The 24,899-nt window shown below is 45.7% G+C and overlaps 1 protein-coding gene across 1 annotated transcript in view; it reads right to left on the reverse strand.

The window, feature by feature from the left end:
- DTHD1 (death domain containing 1) overlaps positions 1-24,899 on the reverse strand; it is a 47,594-nt gene that overhangs the window by 14,632 nt on the left and 8,063 nt on the right. Inside the window, exons 2-5 of the mRNA XM_083156279.1 lie at positions 16,595-17,162; positions 11,291-11,615; positions 9,150-9,329; positions 2,683-2,927 (exon numbers count right to left, since the gene is read on the reverse strand). Coding sequence (XP_083012405.1) covers positions 2,683-2,927; positions 9,150-9,329; positions 11,291-11,615; positions 16,595-17,162 — 1,318 coding nt within the window. The remainder of the gene's footprint in view (positions 1-2,682; positions 2,928-9,149; positions 9,330-11,290; positions 11,616-16,594; positions 17,163-24,899) is intronic.

The following is a 24,899-nucleotide window of genomic DNA, read 5'->3' on the forward strand; positions in this document are numbered from 1 at the left end:
ACACCCCCCCCAAAAAAAAACAACTGCTGATCAGTGATGCAACTGATTAGCAGTGAGGGGCAGCAGGCACACAACTGTGGGTGCAACCTGACAGGGTATATATAAAAAAAAAAACCCCTGCACCCCAAAAAAGGTGCTGATCAGTTAGTTTATACTGATCAGCACAAAAGTGGGGCAGCAGGGGGCAGCAGATACAAAATGATATCACACAATTTCTGACACAATGACGCTGCTGCAGCAGCAGCAGCAACACAAGCACCGGAGCTGGCACGGATGCCACCAACGCTGATCAGGTAAGTATAGGGCACAGATGGGCACGGAGACCGCTCTGCACGCTGTTCCTGACCGGAATGGCGGCTGCAGAGCTGTCTCTGGTATTTTCTATGTGGTGTAATGGCTGTGATTGGTCCGTCGTTCCGACGGACCAATCACAGCCTTTTGGGGGCAGGTGGGGTGAGGTTGGGTGACACCAGTGTCACCCTTACACCCGGTGGTGATTGGTGCTGTACTTAACAGCACCAATCACCAACGATCCCTGTGTCACCGGCGAACGTTATTCGCCGGTACACAGAAAACGCTGTAATTGGCTGTTCACATTGAACAGCCAATCACAGCGATCGCCAATGGCGGGGGGCATCGCTGCCCCCCCTGGGCAATGAGGGAAGATGTCTGCTGTCAGGGACAGCAGACATCGTCCCTCTGTCACCGCGTCTATAGACGCGGTGACAGTTTGAACTCATGACGTACATTTATGCCATGTGTCGGGAAGTACATCCCGACCATGACGTAAATGTACGTCAAATGTCGGGAAGGGGTTAAGGGCCCATTAAATTAAAAACATTTTCACTTTACAAAACATTTGACAAACTGAAATTAATAAGGGACTCATCGGCAGAGTGGTCTGTGAATCAGACACTGTATATATCGTTGAGAAATCCATGTGAGATCGAGCTCCAGTCAGTTATTTTTTCTCTTTATTGTTTGCTTATTCATTGAGGGTTTTGGGGATCTTCTATACCTGCTGCAGCAGCTCCTGCCCTTTATTGGTTTGGTAGGGTAGGTGGATAGTTAGAGACCTGCTCTGGCTACTGCAGCAGTTTCTGCCCTGTTGTGGTTGAGAAGGGAAGGTGGATAGTTAGAGACCTAGTCTGGCTGCTGCAGCATCTTATGCCCTGCTGTGGTTGGGAAGGGAAGGTGAATAGTTGGAGACTTGGTCTGGCTGCTGCAGCAGATTCTGCCCAGCTGTGGTTGGGAAGGGAAGGTGAATAGTTTGAGACTTGCTGTGCCTGCTGCAGCAGCTTCTGCCCTGCTGTGGTTGGAAAGGGAAGCTGGATAGTTGGATACTTGCTGTGCCTGCTGCAGCAGCTTCTGCCCTGCTGTGGTTGGGTAGGGAAGGTGGATAGTTGGAGACTTGCTCTGGCTGCTGCAGCCGCTTCTGCCCTGCTGTGGTTGGGAAGGGAAGGTGGATAGTTAGAGATCTGCTCTGGCTGCTGCAGCAGCTTCTGCCCTGCTGTGGTTGGGAAGGTGAATAGTTGGAGACTTGGTCTGGCTGCTGCAGCAACTTCTGCCATTCAATGGTTGAGAAGGGAAGGTGGATAGTTGGAGACTTGCTGTGCCTGGTGTAGCAGCTTCCGCCCTGCTATGGTTGGGAAGGGAAGGTGGCTAGTTGGAGATTTGCTCTGGCTGCTGTAGCAGCTTTTTCCCTGTTGTGGTTGGGAAGGGAAGGTGGATAGTTGGAGACTTGCTGTGCCTGCTGAAGCAGCTTCTGCACTGCTGTGGTTGGGAAGGAGAGGTGAATAATTGGAGACTTGCTCTGGCTTCTGTAGCAGCTTCTGCTCTGCTACGGTTGGGTAAGGTAGGTGGATAGTTAGATACTTACTACGGCGGCTGCAGCAGCTTCTGCCCTGCTGTGGTTGGGAATGGAAGGTGGATAGTTGGAGACTTGCAGCTTCTGCACTGCTGTGTTGGGAAGGGAAGGTTTATAGTTGGAGACTTGCTCTGGCTGCTGCAGCAGCTTCTGCTCTGCTGTTGTTGGGAAGGTGGAACAAGAATTGCATAAGCATAAACTTTCACCCATCCTTCAGATAGGCCTTAAGACTAGTTCCCTATAACATACTTGATAAATGCTACCTCAAGCTGAATGGTTCATATCTCCATTCTTTATATTGATTCATACATCAGACCCTTTGATTTTTAAGTTCAGTAAGTTTCAAACCTGTTTTGCTTTAACACAAAGGGCGAGATAAGTTACTATTGGAGTTGTAGTCAGCACGACAATGGTCACAATGTCAACAGTACAAAGTCTATAATTATGATGTCGATATTGTTGACAAGTTGAATAACTAACACATCGATGTATGCAAAATAACTCTGTGGACCCGAATCACACATACATGGGATCCTAAAGTGATTCGGAAAAACATTTTGCCCTAAAATAATGTAAGATGAATAAGTCACTGATGAATACAACAAGAGAAACTATGGGGCAGATGTATTAACAATGGAAAAGAGATAAACTGGAGATTAAGTGGAAGGAGATAACGCACCAGCCAATCAACTGTGTTTGAAATATGACAGTTGGAAGTTGATTGGCTGGTGCATTATCTCCTTCACCTTTATCTCCACTTTATCTCCAGTTTATCTCTTTGCCAGGCTTAATACATCTGCCCCTATATACCTTACCGAATCTGATGCGTTGCTGTGGAATTTGAAGCTGCCACACTTGTCGCCCTCTTATTTTCCATGTCATTCACTGACTTTTTTTTCTCCGGGTTCGGAGGGCATGGCAGGAACACAGTGACCGGTTTGTGTAACACATGAAATGCCGGCTGTCTCACATGGATGAGTGGGCTGCTAGACACTACAGGCTGGTATACATCATGTTTTACTTTCAATGATGAAATCAGCGAGGTATCAATTGGTTGGACCTGAAATCATTTCATAAAAAAAAAAAAAAAAATTGATCAAGAAAATTGAATTTAGAGCCACGGGCAGTGCTGGTGGACATGTCGTTCAGTTCTATTATGTCAATGTGAATCCTAAAAACTTGTGTGGCGCATGTGTTACCTAGAGCAGCTGTTGTAATCAAGATGCCAAGTATCAGAAATTTGGAAAAGTGAAGGGTCTGTTTAAGGGGTGTGTTATGGAAGTGTCATGGATGAGCCAATGAAAGCAGTTTCGTACACAGACACACAGCCGTAGAGATAGGAGGACATAATCAGATGGAGAAGCTTCCATAGGGTGGTGTGAGTTGTGATGGCGGAGTCTAAGAACACACCAATTGGTGTTATGTGTGTATAAGTGCTGAACAGTAGTGTAGCGTCAAATTTTGCCCCCGCACTGGAAAATTTCGGCACCCCCTCCAGTAAATTTAGCCCCATCCGTCCACCATGTCTTACCTGTCCACCCACCCTGTCTTACCTGTCCATGTCACTCTGTGTCCGGGACCCGCAGATCTAATTATCTGCGTCCCGGCGATCCTCCTGGCTCCTTATGACAAATTGTGCCTCCACTGCATCCTCAAAAACTGTCCGTTGTAAGGGGGCGACCATTTTTGGAGGGACAGTTTGTCATAAGGAGCCAGGAGGAGTGCCGGGACGCAGATAAGTAGATCTGCGGGTAGGTCGCAGCAGCGTAAGAATAGCCCCCGCAGACCCCAGCATCCACATTACTCAGCACCTTCCCCACACCGCAGGGTCTGTGGCGCTATTGTTATGCCACTGGTGCTGAAAGTGAGCATCGCAGTTCTTGCACATTTAGCTGCATGGATTTTCATAACATTGAGTTCTATGGAAAGCGGAGGGCCAATCACTGGCGAAGCACCTTTGGAGCCCTAAAATGATTGGCTTGGGGGTTTCCCATTTGCAGAAGTCAGGTGGGTCGCAATCAATTGCCGGTAGGAGTGGCATATGGAAACACGTTGCTGCTCCTCAGTCTGAATGGGTACATCTGCATTTGAAAAAAGTTTTTTTTTATCCCTTTGGGATGCCTATATGGAACGAAGAGGATGCAATCTATACTGGATTGGGTGAGTTTTCATTTTTTACATGTACCCCTATGGATTCTACTGGTCAAGAAGACTGAAGGGCTATGTGTAGCATAGGTAAGTACATAGGCGTGCGCAGCCCATTTTCTTAGGGGGTGCACCATTGGAGGGGCGTGTCCATCACCGCCTACTGGGCGTGTCCATTACCGCCTCCTAGGCGTCAGTGCAAACTAAATAGAATGTGACTTATTTATGTATATAGGTTTCAGAATTAATCATTCCCCTCCACACACATACTAGAAACAGGGACAGTGCACGCCGACAGCTCTGCAAACATTTACACTGTAATGCCCTTTACACATAATGTCCATTACACATAATGCCACACACCATAATGCCCATCACACATAATGCCACACACAGTAATACCCATTCCACATAATGCCACCCAACATAATGCCCATTACACATAATGCCACACAGAGTAATGTCCATTTCACATAATTCCACACACCATAATGCCCATTACACATTATGCCAGGGCTTGACAATTTTTTTCTTAAATAGGGTTAACAGGGATAGTGCGCGGCGAAGGCGCGCACCAAAAATTTACACAGTAATGCCTTACACCTTACACACCCATTACATAGTATACCACATGCCATAATGACCAATACATGTTATGCCACACACCGTAATGCCCAATAAATATTATACCAAACACTGTAATGCCGATTACACATTATGCCACACACTGTAATGCTCATTACACCACACACCGTAATGCCCATTACATGTTGTGCCTCACACTGTGAAGCCCATTACATGTTACGCCACAGACCGTGATTCCCATTATGCCTCACACCATGAGGCCCATTACACATTATGCCCCACGCCGTAATGCCCATTATACCACACATCGTAATGGCTATTACATATGATGCCAGATAAGTGTTGCTTACCTACATGTTAATTGCTATGGCCTTCATGCTCGATGCCATGGGGGTTACATGCCTGGAGGGCTCAGGAGGACTCTGGGACAGGTCAGAGCATGGAGACAGCATTGAAGTCAGCCGTCACAGTCCGCACTGCAACGGCGGCTGTGGCAGCTAGAACAGGGCTCCGGAAGAGAAATCCGATCCCATCCCCCGGCACAGAGCCGGCCCTAACTATTTGGATGCCCTAGGCATAGGCTTTTTGTTGGTGCCCCTTCCAGATAATCCCGCCACATTAATGTGGCATGCCCTGATGCAATGCACCAGCATTAATTGTGCCTCTATCTATCTCTGCAAAGGCAGTATTGAAATGGTTTGGGTAGTGATGCACTCCGGCATCAGGCTAAGCTATAATGTGTTTTTTTTTTAAACAATATAAATGAAAAAAACATAAAACATCTGACATGTAGAGAAAGACTAGCGCTCAGGGGAAAATGCAGGATTTTTAGGAAAAGCTTTCCAAATATTTGAATCTGTAATATACAGTATATCAGGATGCACATGGGGAGAGATGGAGACCTGAAGAGAGAAAGGGAATGTGGAGAAACATGGAGAGGGGGGCATGAAGAGAGAGATGGAGTAGAATAAGAGAAGGACATAGAAACATAGGAAGAGATGGAAATGGAAGAGAGATGCAGAAAAAAGAGGAATGCAGAAAGAGAGGGGGGGTACAGAGAGAGAGAGAGCTAGCTGCACTGATCTGATTGATCCACCAGCAGGGGGAGTTTTCAGGTATTGAGGTACTGTAACTCCAGTACTGCCTTCGCATCAGCCCGCCTCTGCCACCGCGCGATGTTCCCTGCTGCCGGATATTTAATGAGCTCCAAACACAGCACCAGCAAGTACCCCAAAGTTCTGCCGGCGACCGCCCTTAGTGACCCCCACTGTGCAACGTCCGTGGAAGGGGGAGCGGCGAACTTTAGCCTTAAAAAAAAAAACAGTTAGAAACGTCGGCAATCGTGCGGGGGGTCATTAGGAGGTGCCTGTGCACCCCCGGCACCCCCCGTGCGCACGCCTATGGGTAAGTATGTGAGTGTATGTATGTAAGTGTGCATGTACTGTATGGTTAATAAAATTAAACATTTTTACAGATGGTACTACATGTACCAGCGGGCCCTGCAGAAGAGGCTTGCTGATGCCTGTAGTTCCACTAGTAAAACACAATATTAATTCTATTTTTACACTTAATGCTATCAACTTGGCACCCACCACCCTGGGGTGACTCTTATCCGGCTTTCTGCCCTGACAACTTTGGTGCAATGAATGACAAGCATGGTGAGCGATTCCATAAAGACATTTCAGCAATAGAACCGGGCCCAGCAATTATAATCTGCATTGTAAAGGCGCCGGGACCCTGGACAGTGGCGGAAACATTGCGGGGGAGACCCGGCACCCTGGCCAGCGGCAGCACCTTCTCCTATGGTCAGGTAGGAGCCACCACTATTTGCGATTGATTGATTGAACTGGAACTGTTGCATCAGTAAAACATCAGATTATTTTCAAATTGTTTTGCACTGTGACTATACAGTATTACTGCAGTACATACATTTAGTGCAGGAAGTGTGGTATCCGGACTCATGATAGATTGACTAGAGTCAACAAGCATAAGGTCGGCCAGGATTGGTCGACAGTGAAAAGGTTGACAAGGTCCAAATGTCGACTGTGAAAAGGTCGACATGGTCCAAAGGTCAACAGCCATAAGGTCGACATGCTCAAAAGGTCGACATTGTTAAATGGTCGACTTTAAAAAAGGTTGCCATGAAAAAGGTTGACAGGCATTTTTTTATAACAAAATTTAGAGCTGACATGTGCCGACAGGCGGTATTTCATACCCTACCATCCACTATGGCATGGAGGAAGAAAATAAAAGTGTGCCGAGCGGAGCGAGACACCGAGCCCAAAGCATAGCGTCTATATAATACAGGATGGCTATCACGTCCCCGATGGGATCCGGATAAGAGGTCATTTGCAAATAGGTCAACAGTTAACATGTAAACCCTGTATAGTCGACATGTATTAGGTCAATGGGTACATTAAATTGACATGGTCAAAAAGTTTATATGTAATATTTAGACAGACTTAAGTCCGACAGATAAAAAAGTCAACAGGTTCAAATGGTCAAAATACATACATATGGTCGAAACTAGTTTGGCATAAAACATTTCAATACACAGTTCTTTATTTACCATGGGCGTGGGCTACCATTGACAAGAGTAACCTATGCAGATCCCAGTAATAGTGGATTCGGGAAACTTCGCTAAGGCGCTACACTAATTGGAGTCACATGTGGTTTAAAATGGTAAATGTCACCCAAAAAAGAGAACAAAGAACCTGCTATCTACGATTTTTATGTCCACCATATCGATGTTGACATTTTAATTCAGTCAACCTTTTGTAACTGTGACCTTTTCATGTGTCTACCTTTCCCTGACCTACTGACCCTGGTGACTTGAGCCTGCCAACCTTTTTAAACATTTCGCCCTTCTGCACCACGGGAGGTTTCTGTCATCCATGAGCTTGGCTCAGGAAACCTGCATTACGGTTTGACAGGTATCACGCCCCAGTAATGACGTGACAGAGCAGGAGAAGAGAAAGTATTGCAATGTACCAGCCCAACCCACTGGGCGTATGATGTTATGACCAGTGGTCGTTTTTACCTATGAGCTGACGCCCCCCCCCCCCCCCCCCCCCCCCCGGTAAAATCTGCCACTGTATTGAAGCCAGATGCAGTCTGTGAGACTTAACTGCCTTCGCTGAAAATGGTATTGACTTTCTATTGGAAGTCCGACCTGCCAGTCACCAAGGCAGTCCCATTGGGAGGTGTTCCCACCCTCCGGGACGTCTTGCTGCAGGTTGCCATGCAAAAACGGCAATTGCACATGCGTAGTACATATATTGGTACTGCAGGCGCGCTGGTCCTGGTGCCTGTCTTTTATATTGTACAGGTGCCGGGACCAAGATTCCTTTTATGGGCTGTTGCCAAAGTAGCCCATAGAAGCTGGTCGCTTGCGCATTACATATGTTTGTACTGTCATCAGGCGCCGGGGACTGGGAGGGGAGCGGCAGCGGCAGCGGTAGCAATGGCAGGGGGTGCCTGCATCGCGGTACCCCTGTGGCTACTGCGGCCAGAGGCCGCCCCCCTCCCCCAAGAAGGTAGGAGCCGCCACTGGTTATGACACCCTTCAGAGAGTGCAGGATCATCAGCACTGGGAAGCATGGCACTGACTGGGGCATCCTCAAGGTGGCTGTACCGGCTGCAGGGTGCATATTTGGGGCACCTTTTAGACACTGCAGCAGCAATATTGGCTGCAGCTTGCCATCCCAGGATCTAGCTATCCAGATGCACGGGAAGTGGGGCAGCGATGATGCCACCCACAGGACTCTATGCTTGCAAATCCATTTTTCTGTCATGAGTATAGTGGGACAGAGAAGAGAATGAGGATGGGAGCTGGGATGAAGGACATGGGACAGGTCCAAAACCCACCCAATTATATATATATATAAATGGCTAACTACTCCTCACCTTTGCGAGGTGAAGTACTGCCACTGACCACTAGAGTCCACTCAACAGACTAAATTACTCCTTTGTAAAGCTCAAAGTGAAAGTAAAAACGGTCACAGCTCAAAGTAAAAGCCGTCATTTTGATGGGCTTTAAACGAATACTGTATAATATACAGCAATTCACCAGCATGAATTTAGAACAGCATTGTGAAAAGTTCATCTCACCCAACTTTTAATTATGATATTCACTTGGAAGTTACGTTTATTTATTTATTAATTCACAATTTCCTAATAGGATATTATTGATAATTAACTGCACCCCTTTTGTTGTTTGCTTCACTCAAGAGTATTATGTACGGAAGGTCAAATGAACATAATCAAATTTTTTAGAACAGAAATTGGCATAGTTCACCCAGCAGATGAATTATCTAGAGGTGTGTTTATATCTGTACTGTAGATGTTAAAATCCAGGTGCTAACATAAAATTCAGTGTCTTGAAATACTTACACCCTGAAGAGCACTTACTATATCATTGGCAGCACATCATAGCTATTCTAACTTGCAAAAATGCCTTTCCCACTTTTGTCTCATGGATGTTGTTTTGGGGAATTACTGTTCCAGATGTAACACCTTTTAAAGAAAAGACACATACAGTATTCAGATTTACCTTAAATTGCACAATTACTGAGGAGGTGAAGCAGCCTGGCTGGTAATTTAAGGAGATGCGCGAATCCACGCTCAACTTTAAAGATAATCCTTTTTTAAGAATGGTAAAATTCTCTTTCTTCAGACAGGAGATGACACAAAATGTACCAAGCTTGTAGACCTTGACCTCTGCAAAACTTCCCTGCATTAAATAAATAAAAAATATAAAATATACTGACATTAGCATTGCTGAAAGGTTTAAATAACTGATTGTAATTAAATGTCAGTGACTGTACCATTGCCTTGCCATCGCATAATTCACTGCTTGTACTACTATCAACCGTCTGCTAATTAATCGGTTGTATTTTATACGGGTCTGGTTATTCCTCTGGATGCACTGTCGTGCAATACATGCACAAGGGTCTTCTCCAACCTGCCAGGTTCCAGTACCAGTCCAGACCCCCACCAGCGGTCTCAGTCTGTCCGACTCAGACCCCTGGTGTGACATGGAGGGCCCATCGGGAGAATGCAGTGGTAAGCATCTGTGCTTAGGTGTGTGGTCAGCCTCCAATAGTGCATGGTCCAGGCCTCTTGATAAATATATAAAGTATACAGTATACCACGGATGAGCAGCGAAGGGAAGCAGAGCCTCAACTACCAAATTTTAAATGCTGTGCTCTGCTGCAAATACGTAGAGACAGAGGAGAGACAGTGAGAGCTCTCAGGACTGTGTGGAGCTGGGGGTGGGGCTGGACATGTGGCCACAATACTACAGGAGGCAGCTGTGAAATGTGTGCCTTGGCATGGGCTCTAGGCAAACCCCGTCATTGATCTACCCTGGTATTATTCACCACTATTCCCACTGGCTTGGGATAGAGAGGTGCCCTGAATTAATGTATCCAAGGTATGTACAGTATGTCCATTCTCTTCCTGCTGTCTGATCTCCCCACTGATCCTGGCACTCCCGACCTTTCTATACTAGTTCCTCTCTAACAGATCTATCTCCTCAGTGCTCCACCCACCTCCCAACTCTGCAACACAGTTCCCTCGTGCAACCCCTCACCCGACCCCCCCCCCCCCCAATCCCCTACACCAGTTCTTCTTTCACAGCTCTCTCTCCTCAGTGTTCCAACAACCCCCTGATTCACGGAAAGATTAGAGGAGTGGTTAAATTAGTGGTGCTGGGTGCCTCCCCAGCCAATGATCAGACTACACATCACTTTTACTGCTACTGCTGGCCCATGCATGATAATTTAGTATTGTCTAAATTTAATAATACAGATATATCCTATTACATTGTGGCTTTGATGCATATGCATCATAGTACACAAATCTTAGTATAATGGGGGCAGATGTATTAAGCCTGGTGAAGAGATAAAGTAGAAGGTGATAACGCACCAGCCAATCAACTCCTAACTGACATTTTTCAAACATAGCTTATTTACTGGTGCGTTATCACCTTCTTCTTTATCTTCACTTTATCTCTGCACCCAGCTTAATACATCTGCACCAATGTACGCTATGCAATATACTCTGCGTTTCTAGCTAGAAGATAGGCACTGTTAAGAGCCCATCCCAACATCATTCTTCAAAGGAGGGTGTCATTCACCTATCAGACACCCGGTGCGGTAGGAGGACTCTATAAATAGCCGCACATTATAATATAATTTATTCTACAGTTGATTTCTAATTAAGGGTACTTAACTATACAATTGGCCTACAATTTTTTTTATTTATTTCATTAATTTAGTAGAATGCCGCTGCACATGCCATACAGTACATTGATGACATTAGTACAATATCCACATTACTGCAGCAAAATATTTAAAAAGTGGGGAAGATTCAATCGTTTAATTGGTGCACATAATTGCGTATCGCCACCACATTAGATGGAGCTACAGTATATGCAGTATTTTGGGTGACCATTGTTTTTTGCACACTGATCGCATCTGAATTTTTAACATCCGTTCAAAATGGCTAACTTCAACTACAGTACTCAGCGCGACCTGAGAAGTCCCCTTTGGGCAACCCAAATGGGACACTTTTCGTACATTTCAACCCAACATTTTAGGAAGCTGTGAGCGGAAATGGGTCTGGGAGCGGCAGCCATAACAATTGAATCAGACTCAATGAATAATGAAATGAAAAAATAATTTCACTAACCTTATGTTCTCCGTGATGTCCATCTAAAGAGTGAGGTGTCAAGTAACTTGCTTGAAACTTTTTTTCAATTGCTTTAATCATTATATCCTTATAGCTTCCTCTATAATGGCTACTGAATGGGATTGAAATGTTGATGGGAAACGGGATTTTGAGATCAGGGTCAAGGCTTGAAACACGCAAAACACTGCTGACCAATTCTTCTGTATCCGATACCACCAAGGAGCTGATGTCATCCATTGATCTGCATTGCAGCTTCTGAAGGACTGATGGGGGGGCTTTGATGAAGCAGGCTAACCTATCACCTCCCTTTTCCTGCAGTGTATATCTAGGAGAAGAAATACACAATTAGGATACAAAAACTATGACCTCCACTGGGGCAAGTGCTGATGTGAATGACTAAATAACTATGTAAAGCGCTGCATAATATGTGTGTGCTACAGATGTATCCTCATCCCAGGGTTGCCTTCCCTCCCGGAATGGCCTGGAGGGTCTCGGAAATTGGGTCCCCATCCTGGCCCCAAAGGAGGGCAACCTTCCCGCATGCCCCTCCATCTCCCGCGCACACCCCTCCCGGAGGGTCCGTGGGTCAAATGACGCGAACATTGCATTTTAGCCCCGCGCCCACAGTGAAATGCCTGCACGGGGTGGGGGTTAAAATGATGCGTTCACTCTAGACATGCCCTCCAATAGGGCAGACCGTCTGTGGCTCCGCTCCCTTTTCCCTCCCGGCGATGGCCCCGCCCCCTGCTTCAGTGAGCAGAGAGGACAGCAATAAAGTCGGCAACTCTGCCTCATACACCTATCCTCACATTACGCTAAATCACCCTTTGAATTTCTGTGAATAATAAAGACCAGCAGAAGCTGAAGCACCGGCCACATAAAGCAGGGGGTACCACTTAGTAAATAAACATATCCAGTATGTTGTGATGTATGTAATTAATATGTTACATGTAATGCCTGGTTCTCCTGGGGATTAGCATCAATGTATGCATCAGGTGCCAAGTGGAACCCAGGACTTAGCATAAGGCATCACACTCCATCTAAGCCCACCTACAGACTATCATTGCCTGTTGAGTCCCTGATGCCGCATGATGCACACAGCACTACCAATCCAGCTAGCACATTTATAGCATACATACACATACATACTGTATGTTTATATATGCTACGTGGGTCCCCCTGCACTGTATGGTCAGCGCAAGGGGCTGCAGCAGCCACTGATAAAGACACGCTCCATGGTAAATTTAGTAAGATGGGAGTTCTATTGAAGATGGGATCTGGTCCATAGCAACCAATCAGATCTTCAAGAGAACTCCCAACCCATAAGGGGGAAATGCCGATCTCGGGCGTTCCGTGGCTCAAATGTGTAGAATACAATAGAATTAATTTATTCGTCTCACAATGGAGAAATTAGCATTTTTACAGCAAGGTTCAAAGTACAGATAAGAGTAAAGAGTACAATAGCATAATAAGAACACACATGATAAGGAGTCCAAACAATACGAACGTAAAGGTCTACTACAGACCATGACAGTTGTACATTCTAATCGCAGCAGAAAGAAAAGACCTGCGGTATCTCTCCATTGAGCATCAAGGGTGGAGCAACCTATCACTGAAAGAGCTATACAGTTCCATCAAAATATTCTGGAGTGGGTGTGATGCATTATCCAATAAGGCTGTTATCTTGCTAATCATTCTCCTCTCTCCCACTGTACGACTGGGATCGGCCGCAATCGGTCAAAAAATACTACCTGAGAATACGACTAATTTACTAAGCTGCTGTATTCTCAGGATTCATATTTTCTGATGGTGAAGTGATTTGTAGTTGGCTGCCAAATATGGACGAGGCTGAAGCATTGCACAGATCAGTCAGGTGGGGTCCAACTGTATTTCTATTATAAGCACTGGGCTCTTGGCCCGGTCCTGGTTCCCAAAATACAGGTGACAAAAAGAGTAGGGGTCCCCCATATTTTGTAAACCAGCACCGGGTTCAGTTAATATGGTAATGCAATAGCTGAGGGACACTTATTATATCAGGTCCCACAGCCAAAGCATTGCCTCTGTGGCTGGTTAGCCCGGGCTGAGTCCCTGGTGCAGTGGTGAACCCCCAATAAACGCCCCCCCCCCCCCCTCCAGGGCACCCATGGCCCAGGCTGCAGCCCGAGGCTGTCCCCAGCGCCCCTGGGCAGTGGGCGCCAGGCTGATGGTGTAAAAAAAAAAAGTGTAAATGAAAAGAGAAAATAAAGTACTGTTTTTGTTTTTTTAGTAGAACTACAAGGTAGAGGGAAGTGTGGAGTGTCCACCAACAGTGCGCTCAGCTGCCAATCAGATATATATATAAAGGGTGTTTCCCTTAACCCTTAACCCTTAACGGTCTTCGGCACCTGTACGCAATGAATGCATTATCCAAAGGACTATTTATAATGAACACAAGACTTTGGACAGTATACACCCATCGGGACCTTGAAAAAGACTCCAGAAGGAGTCGAAACGCGTTGGTCAGACCATTGGGACGCCACCTGCCTGACTCGGAGGAGACACGCCGGAGTTGTGACAAACTGAGACCTGTGAGTTGCCCCGGGACTAATTCACTTGTGCCTATATCGAACTGGCGATCAGTTCAAAACAATCCGGTAATTGTTTTACCTTTGAGCTAGACAGAAAGGCTCTGCATGGACTCATTATAATATTGCATTTTTATTTGCTGTTTTGTATGTGCTTGGAGGATCTGATTGTGACCTACAAGACACTATCTGTTTTTATTGGTGTGAATTAAAGCATTGCTGTACATAACTGTACTTCACTATATTCACCTTTTTATTTCCCGCATATACCATATTCAAACGAAGGGGAATGGCTACATGTTGTTGAACTTTCAGCGCCTGATCATGAGATATGTATAAATGTTTGTGAATATTGTAGTAGAACTACAAGACCCAGCAAACCTCCCCTGCAGGGAATTGGAGAGCCACAAGTCCCAGCATGCAGGGCATTAATTGGCCCACTGGGACTTGTAGTCCTGCTACAGAACAAATACCCAAATAAAACACAAACACATGATAAATGTATACATTTATTACACACACATAGACAAACACAGGGGGCGGTTCTGATTGCCTATGTGTGTGTAATACATTTATACTTTAATCATGTGTTTGTGTTTTATTTGGGTATTGGTTATTTGTATTGGTTTATTTAAGGCAAGTGCCTTAAAATGTAAAAACAATTGCTGGTATATAATATGATCATAAATAATATGATCAATAGAGCTGCAACCGCATCATGTAGTTTAAGGCACAGAGCTGTATGCGTGGATCTGAGACCTCAAACATTGCAATGGACCTGAGAGTAGCTGCCAGGAGGAAGAGACAGGAGCCTTACCATGAAGTGGGAGATTGTGAGCTTAGAAAGTGCAGTACTGTTTCTATTATGTTTTTGTATTTATTATTATATGTTTAACCTTTTCCGACCACTTATTAAAATGTTTGAAAGAGCCTATAGACCATCTGCACTGTTAAATATCAATACAGTATTCCATAGAGTATCCAGTGTATAAAAAGACCAATTGTTGGGGCTGTTACCGCTCACCCAGACTTGCGTACTTACTCCAATGCCCTGCAGAGTGGGAGATTTTGGATTACATTTAGAAACCCTGTCTAAAAATCCTGAGTTTGCCACTGACACACCATGCATACTAACTTGTCTTGACAAGAAGGTCCGGTCCACTTCTCCAGTAGAAAGTTCAAAAGGGTACCTGTGAAAAAAAAAAATTATACTCACCACTACTCTGGTGTAGATCGCATCCTCTTTGGTCTCTGTAGGCTTAAAGTTAATTTGGTCAATCCACACACTTGAATTAATTCACCTTTGTGGTTTAGGAAACCACAAAGTTCCCATGCCTATTTAGAGCAGAGAATCCCTTGTTCTACATAGAAAGAGAGCTCTGCTTGACTGACGACTGCTGATGTGGCGATCCCTGATTGGCTGTCTGGTCCTGCAGTGACAGGAGTCACGGGACCCATCATTCAGGGGAAGGAAGCACTTGTGTGTGTGTGTATGTATGTATGTACAAATGGAGCTCCTCTCTTCTTTGCCCGGGGATCGCCAGCATGTCTCCGCTGGCGATCGCCGACGCGGAGGCGCTCCATCTGACTGGGACGCACGTGCGTCCCAATTTCAGGGCGGTGCCACTGCGGGTCCCTGCTTGTCTCCACTTCAGAGAGATGGGCAGGGATAGGGGGGACAGCGGGGCGGCGAGGGGCACCGGGGGAGGCGGCGGATGGCTGAGCCATGGGGCGCGCGCGCACGAGACTACAAGTCCCAGTGGGCCAATTAATGCCCTGCTTGCTTCCATCAGCCCGGTGTCCACTGCCAAGGGATGCCAGGGACTGCCACAGGCTTCCACCCAGGCTGGGGATATTCCAGAGGGGGGGACCCCTTTATTCGGGGGGTCCCCACTCCCCCTGGGACCCAGCCTGGTCTGACTAGCCACGATGGTCGGGGATCTTATATAAAAAAATTCCCTCAGCTATGGCATTGGACACCTATTTTTTATGTGCCCTGTATTTTTACAACCATGACTGGTCCAAGATCTTGGTGCTAGTTATAGAAATACAGGGGGACCTTATTTAATGTTTTTCCATGCCTTTTTTAAAATGTATTTATTTTTACACAGAAGAGATCCGTGCAGGCTTCAGCCAAATATGCCTGGAAAATGAGTAGTATTTTCTGCTGAATTGCAGTACGGATGACAGTAAATTAGCCAATCAGATAGAACTCCATGGCCATATTTGGGCGAGTTCTATCGATGGGGTACTCATTCGTACACCTGAAATCGGCTGAAGTTGCTGTTTGTAAAAAACGGCAATTCAGCCAAATTTGGCTGATATTCAATCAGCTGGCCACCATTTAGCAGCCGTATGGGTATGAATGGTGCATTAAGACCTATTCGATCTTATTAAATTCACAGCTATGAAAAATATGGCAGTTTGAAAAATAAAATGATTATGCAAAACTAATATCCCAAACATGCAAATAAAATATATACAGTAATATTATATACTCCGATAAGGACAGTGCTATATTGGAGTATATAATATGTTATACAGCATATGACTGAACTGCCATCTACAGCAATACATGAATTAATAACTCTCCATAATAAGTCTATATTTGGTTGCAGTTTATATTTTGGTTTTGATTAAAATGACTTTTCTGTGCACTGATATTATTTCTCTAGCCGATGAAATACAGATGAAATACCTGGAAGGGAATATACTTTAAATAGCAGATTATTATACTTACTCTTTATATGTCCAGTTTTCCATTAAACGTTCTACTAAAAGGTTTACAGTTGTTCCATTAACAGTGACATCTGTACTAGACAGTTCCATTAAGTTGTGTTTATCACAGTCAGAACCCTTGTGCTCCCCCTTGTGGTCTGACGGGGGATATAATTCCTGGTTGTAATCAGGCTGCTTGTCTCTTTCTTCGGTTTCATCAGCATATATTGACCTATTATCTTTCATTTTCTCTGTTGTTCCCTGGGCTTCATTTTCATTGTCGCCTTTATGGAAAAGATCATTTGTATCACTTATTGTTAAGTTGTCAGTTTCCTCTCTCTGTGTATTTCTTGTTAATTCCTTTTCCTGATCTGTAATCGTTGCGAGTTCTGGGGATTCTGCGATATATGTGATTTCTCTACCATTGAGGAATCCCTCAGTATCTCCATTTGCAACATTCCTTTTGTTTTCTTCATCCACAGTGTTTTTGTACTGAGAGGTGATATTATCCAATTGTTCTTCCGCTAGTTTAAGGTCTCTTGCTGTATTTCCAAGTATTTGCTTGACTGCGATAAGGTAATTGATGTGCTCTGCATTTACAAAACAAAGGCTTAATTTTAATAAGATAAAAATGTGACATGACTTTACGCTATACATACTGATAATACAGTTGTGTCAAATAACCCCTCTGTACGCCAGGTCCTGGGTGACTTGGTTGTGCCGAGCAGCTTATTCGCTGAAAATGTGTGTCTTATTGACACAAATAAAACAAGTAGAGGTGCCAAAACTACTCTGTTAGACTGCACCAGTGGCGGATTAAGCACGGGCCCCCACACCAGCACTGCTGCCGGTATGGGGCTCCTGTCGCCCCGTGCTTGGGCAGTGGGATCATGGAGCGCAGGCGGGCTGGTGGAGCGCAGGCGGGCAGGGGGTCCCTCTGCTGCTGGGACCCTGCCGCTAACTTCCCATACACTGCAGGGACCATGGCGCTGACTGTTCCTCAGACCACTGCAGGGACCCCCAGTGCTGCCCAGGTACCAACCTCCCCAGAGGGGGGATGTGTCTGCGGGGGTGGGGGGGGTGTCTGTAGGGGCCCCCACAATTATTTTTTTGTCCAGGGCCCCCACAGACCTTAATCCGCCCCTGGACTGCACTGATCAATATGAGGTGCTACCAGGGCTTAAAGTGGTCCTGGAGAGGTGATGGAACTCATTCCCCCTGCCACTTAGCGCCCCCCCCCCCCCATTAGGTGGAGCCCAGGCCGATGCTAAGGTTTTCAGAACCCCCTGAAAAATATACATTTGTGCCCTTTCTCCCATACTATTTTAGGGGACAGCTGTCTCACAAGGAAGGGACCTGGTCACACAATAGTACCCCGATTCAAATTATGACCCACAGTAGCACAATCTTATGCTACATAGTAATTCCCCTTATACAGATGAAGCCATGCTCATCTGAGTGGCTAATGGTGCGCCATTTGACACGCCCCAATGCAAATGAGGAGAGCTTCCGTGTGAGCCACTCACGTGCCTCATTCGCGGAATGGACACGCAAGAATGTGAGATGCTCACACGTCCCTGTCCCAGTGAGCAATGGTTCTACAGATGAGCATGGCTCGATGTGTACACATTATGCTGCACAATAGTGTCCCTTATACACAATTTCCACAGTAGTAGTGCCCTTTCACATAATGCCCACAGACGTGCTGCTTACACACATAATGGCCACAAAGTGCTGCTTATACACTTAGGGCCTTATTCTGGTTGGAGCGGCCAAACGTGCGTACGTTCCAAAACAACGTACGCTATCCGTACGCGGCCGTTGGGGTTAAGTCCACCCATAACTCAGCCGCATACGTACGGGCAGAAACAACGTCGAAGGGGAGTGGCGTACAAATGTGCGTACGCCAACGTTCACGGACGGGCCAGCCCTTACACTCCGACAACTGGCGTACAATTGAGCGTACACCACCGTTTACGGACGTCTCTCGTCCGTCTTCCCACCGACTTCTTGCGGCTATCTGAGCGTACGCCAGCTTGCACGGACGGGTCCCTATTGTTTTCAATAGAAAAGTCAGCTTATGTCACCGCTCGTGAGAGTGAGCGTACGTCCGTGTACGCTGACATACCCTTCACATATATGGACCTGCAAATCTTGCCTTTCAACTATAATTATGAAAATTAATTAATTGATTGAATTAATTAATTAATGTGCAAAATAGTGGCCATGGGCTTAAAACATTGCTGAAACATCCTTTGTAGGTGTTAGATGTGGTTTATGTTATTGTATCCTAAATACAAAACCTATGTTTGTATTAGAGTGAACACGTTGACACATGTCGACTTGAGTAGATTGAGTGTGCTACTGTGTAAAGTCTATGAAAGCACGTAGTGAATGTGTATAACTGTTTAACAAATACCTACCTTAGCATATATAAGCAGGTCTTACAAAGATTCTTACCTTAAATTAAACAAACCTTTAAATGTAGAGAAGTATAGAAAGATAAGCTTCCAATGTGTTTGCGTGCTGTATGTGTGGCTTGCAGGTAGTGAAATCATGGTTTGGACTTAATAGACTGCAGCATTGGTTATTACATTCAGGTGTATGTGTTTGGTAGTAATCAGCGTAAATTAGCAAATCCAGGCGCACGCTGGCATGCGGTATCTGTAGGGGTGGTTTGAGATGGCGGTTGGCGGCCGCCTGCTTTGTGTCCGAAATGAACGGTGCCTTAGTCGATCGTGCGGTAGTAGCACCGCTCATTTTTGGTGCACACCCCCGTGTACGCCCATATTTACGCCCATTTTCCCTCATTATTTCGGCCGCTCCCCTCTTCACGCCCCTATGCCGCCCCCAATGCCCGTACACTCGCGTATAGGTTTTTTCGCACGTAGAGGCCCGTCCGTAAGCGTTTTGGGTTGTTCGCGCCTGCGCATTAGCGAATGTACGCATGCGCAGATCATAAAAAATCCCGGGACGTACGCGTACGGCCCGGCCGCTCCAACCAGAATAAGGCCCTTAATGTACACAATAGTAGTGTTCTTCTTTTGCACATAATGCCCCCTCTCACCTTGTCTACAGCATGCACACAGCCTGCTCATCTCAGTGGCTATACCTTACTTCAGCGATGATGACAGCGTGACATCAAAGCTAGTTTGCCAGGCAGATTTATAAAGTTGTTGTGTTTGGTTCGGTGCGGGATGTATCAACAATAAAAATCTATGAAAATTTTCGGAAGTTTGTCCTGATATGCACCAAGCTTGGATGCAGTAGGTAACACCATCTTTATGTGGCACTACTATACTATATAAGCCTATGGGCTTCTATCACATTTTCCCGAGAGGGATTCAATCAGATCCCTCCCAACACTCCCCAAGCTGCCTGCGGCGCAGTGCACATGTGCAGTCGGACTTCCAGGATCTAAACCCAGAAGACAGCTCTCTTTGGAAGAACTCTCATTGGGAGAGATGTCCTTTGCTAAAATATTGATGCTTATGGTGATATGAGGCACTTATGTATTATATAGCTTCCCTTCTGGACTTGTAACTTGTTGGGACTGCTATGCTATTACTGGTGCCTGTCCTTGTGTTTCCCTCCTATATCCCTATAGATTGTAAGCTTGCAGCAGGGCCCTCCTACCTCCATGTCTGTCTGTTGTTACCCAGTTTGTTTTATCACTGTTTACTATTGTAAAGCGCAACGGAATCTGCTGCGCTATATAAGAAACTGCAAATAAATAAATAATAAATAAATAATAAATATGAATTTGATGTCCTGCATCCAGTTTTAAATGTGGATGACTCTCAATACAAGAGAAAATCCACATTTACTTCGGAGCAGGAAGTCCAGCCACATCTGCGACTGACTTGTGTGCGACTGTGAATCAGACCCTTTAATCCATTTGCTATCAGTGATAAAAATAAATCTAAATCAGGGTCTCTCAAAGTTTTCCTTACCCAATTGATGATAGTTACTGCAAATAATTACCAACCCCCTGCTTTTTAACACATTTGCCAACATATTTGTTTACCAAGTGCAGTTTTTTTTCTATATACTGTAGGTTTTACCAATTACCCCTCTACATATATAGGTTTACCAAATTACCATCATTCATAAATGGAAGAAGTTAGAAACCACCAGGGCTCTTCGTAGAGCTGGCCGGCCATCTAAACTAAGCAATTGGGGGAGAAGAGCCTTGTCGAGGAGGTAGCCAAGAATCCTATGGTCACTCTGTCAGAGCTACAGCATTCCTCTGTGTAGAGAGGACAACCATCTCTGCAGCAATCCACCAATCAGGCCTGTATGGTAGAGTGGCCAGACAGAAGCCACTCTTTAGTAAAAAGCACATGGTAGCCCACCTGGAGTTTGCCAAAATGCACCAGAAGGACTCTCATGAGAAACAAAATTCTCTGGTCTGATGAGACAAAGATTGAACTCTTTGGCGTGAATGCCAGGCGTCATGTTTGGAGGAAACATTTTGACCACGACTGGGGCAACAATTCATCTTTCAGCAGGAGGACAACTCTAAGCACACAGCCAAGATATCAAAGAAGTGGCTTCGGGACAACTCTGTGAATGTGGTCAAGCCAGAGCCAAGACTTGAATCCGATTGAACATTCACGTTTCGATTCACGTTTTTATTTTTCCAAAAAAGGTGTTTTTTTAATACTTTACCGTCCAAGTGGGCATAGAGGAAGAATATAATAGTGGGTACTTATGTAGTATCTGGGCGCCCGATTTAGAAATCGGGTCGGATCGGGCACATTGCATCGCATCGCATGCGACCAAATCGGATGCGATGCGATGGACCCGATTTTTTCATAGGATTCAATGTTAAAATGGTCTGAGTCCATTTTAACATAGAATTCAATGGGAAAAAGGGGTCCTTTTCATACCCCTACTATCCAAGTGGGCATGGAGTTGGATATAAACCTGTGGCGAGCGTAGCGAGCCACCGAGCCCGAAGCGTGGCGAGCGAAGCGAGCCCCGCGAGGGGACGGTATTCTGTGTCCGCTCGCCACGCTTCGGGCTCGGTGGCTCGCTACACTCGCCACAGGTTTATATCCAACTCCATGCCCACTTGGATAGTAGGGGTATGAAAAGGACCCCTTTTTCCCATTGAATTCCATGTTAAAATGGACTCAGTCCATTTTAACATTGAATCCTATGGAAAAATCGGGTCATCGCATCGCATCGCATCGCATGCGATATGGTCGTATGCGATGCGATGCGATAGCGCATCGCATCTGATTGTATGCCTTAACTTAAGGCATACAATCAAAAAATCGGGCGCCCAGATAGTACATAAGTACCTAATAGTGTGCTGAGTGCAGCAAGGCACTGTGCCCGAAGCATGGAGAGCAGAGCGAGCCATGAGAGGGACATGGTACACTTATACGGTGTCCATGTCCACATTGGTCAACATAGACATAGACAACAAAAACTGGGGAAATCCCATGTTGACCGTATCTGTGTCGACCATGTCTATGTCACCTATAAGCTTGTGTCGACCTTTTGTCAATGTCGGCCTTGGGTTTGTCAACCATTGCAAGTCACTGTTGACCATTAGTGGTCGACCAAGTGATTTTCAACCAAGACGTTGTCTACCATTTAAACCGTAACCATTGATGACAGCTGTGTATAGAAAAAGAGTGGGTGACAATTTTCTGCATGTGGCTGGACTAATCATTATTATAGGAGGGGGATACTCTTATAAGCATAAAGTAGTGAGCAGTCTACCAAGGCCACCCAACTCAGAATCTCTCCTATAATGCATAGCTAAAGATAATAGTAGATGTCAAAAGTAGATGTTAAACAACACGACATCGGCAGGTGACTGCAAGAGCCGAAACATAACACAAACAGGTCAGGGCAGGTATAGTTCAATCCAGAACAATAGATCATGGTCAGTCTATACCAGATAAATAGCAGACTATAGCATAAGAGCAACTTAACTTACAGCAAGCTGTATGTACAAGTGAAATCGAACGATTTATAAGCAGCGTTATTCTATCAGCGTGCACGTACCAGTGTGCTTCGCTAATGATCAGCAAATGTTCTGAAGTGGAGTTACTTTTGCCTAATCCTGATTTATTTCCATCCAATTCTACTGAGTATTTGCTTTCTTCATAGCCACCAGCAGCTTGCTTCCTCTTAATCACAAAGCATTTCTATTTGATCAATCACATTGCAGAAATATCGTAGAAACAAATCATGTGCTTAGAGCTATAGTCCATAGATGTTATAATTCAGCCAGGCGCTCTCCGAAGAACAAGACAAAGCTTGATTTAGTGATAGCATTCAGTAGGAAGCAGCATTTCATTTTAGGCTCCCATAAGACGGGAGGAAAAAAATTTGATCTCAACATTTCTGAGTGCTTGAACGATAGTAATTTTAGCTTTACTAGAGTTATTGCTAATATACAGATATCATTATGTACTCGTACAGTATGAATCCCTCTTCCGTGACAACTAGAGTTCCGTAAAGAGCCATAAATTCTGTTTGCAGCAATTCAGGAGTATTTCATCACAAAATTTTCAATTGATGGCAAAATGAGTTTATTAATTCTGCTAGCATATAATTATCTGCTCTGAGACATGTGTGTCAGGTTCAATTCCCCCTCCCCATTTCCTATCAACCTATTAAAGCCTAAATGGGATGTTTAAAGGTAAAACGTAGGCTTTCTCATCGTACATTGCCTTATCAGTGCTGAAACAGTTGTTGGTGTAAGAAGTGGCATCATTTTTAAATCCGTTTTTTTAATCTCGAAAGTGGGAGTCCACTTAAGATGTGTCCTGTTGTACATATACATATGTAAGCATTTATTAATGCCATATGTGTGAAGATTATTGCTAAGGACTGCTCTCCTAGTCAGAGTTGTCCTTTGCAATAGAAGGACTTCTAGGTTTAGGGCCAAGGACTCCTTCTGCACACGTACAGTGGTGCACGCACCACAGAGGGGTTGCTGGGAACCATCTGATTGGATTCCTCTCAGGGAGAAACACAAATAGAAGCCCATAGGCTTTGATAGACTAATGTCCCTTTCAGACCGCACATATTAACTGTTATATTGCCTTTTTTTACTGTTTCAAAACGGTAATATGTGCGGTCTGAAAGGTGCAGAGTGATTTTACGGTTTCCAAAAAAAGTTTTTTGGAAACGGTAAAATAGGAGGGTCCTACCCGTTTTAGACCCGTTTATTTGGTGTCTAGAGCGGGTCTGAAACGGTATTCCCCCCCCCCCCCAGCGCAGGGAAGGGAATGATTGTGCTGGGGGCAGGGGGTCCCTGCAGTGTATATTATATCAGTGGCGGGGTCCCTACAGGGAGTGTGAACTAGTAGTTCTCACAGCTCCCCTGTATGTACACCCAGCACCTCTGGCGGGATCCCTAGCAGTATTCCCCGCATCTCTCGGACAAGTGTCCGGGGCACTGTGTCCTGCCCTTCCCAGGGTGAGAGTGGGGGCCGCTGCTACTGCTGGCGGCGCAGTGGGAAGCTCCAAGCAGCAGCAGGGTGTATCAGACTGCGCCGAGGAGGTGAGCGGGGACAGGTGGCTCAGACTGGGCTGCGGGCGGCTGTCTGCCCTGTCTCACCGTCAGCCTGCAGGCACTGGAGCAGGGCGGCCGTGGCTGCTACCTCCAGCAGCAGAGTGCGGGCAATGGGTTGCGGGAGCCCGATGTGGATGTCCCGCTACCTCCTCGCCCTCCAGGTGGGGGGGTGGACGTCTGCTTCCGGGGGGGGGGGGGGGCTGTCCGTGGGGGGGGGGGGGTGCCGCTGTACCGCTGTACTGCTTTTCCAGTATTGCTTTCACACTGTAAACCCGCTTCAGGTATTTACATGCGGTGTGAAAGGGGTTAAACTTGCTCTGACCCGTTTTAAAAACCGTTTTAAATACCTGGTCTGAGCAGGTTTTGCGGTGTGAAAGCAGCATAATTCCATGATGATTCCACTAACTCCATGTCTATACTCCAAAATGCATCTTATTCTGGAGCTTGGTGCATATAAGGCCAAAACTTCAAAAAGTGCATTTTCACAGAGGTGGCAGTAATAGAGCCTTGTTGTATACTGCCCCTAGAATTAGGACTTATACACTACATGTACTGATCAGCGTAGGATATCATCTCCTTTTGGTGCCACACAACCTTTAAATATTGCCCTTCAGTGGCAGCTGGGTTTACCCGCCTTGCCACCTTCCTTGATGACAAATATAGATATACAGGTGAAGCTAGCTTCATCTTTTCAGACCCTACACATTGCGCTGCTGCCGGCAGAGAGGAGGGGGCCCGGCCGGTGGAGGATGCACACGGGCTAGTAGCCTACGCAGAAATGCAT

This window comes from Crinia signifera, chromosome 1, assembly GCF_055691185.1.
Source record: "Crinia signifera chromosome 1, ASM5569118v1, whole genome shotgun sequence".
Lineage (NCBI taxonomy): Eukaryota > Metazoa > Chordata > Amphibia > Anura > Myobatrachidae > Crinia > Crinia signifera.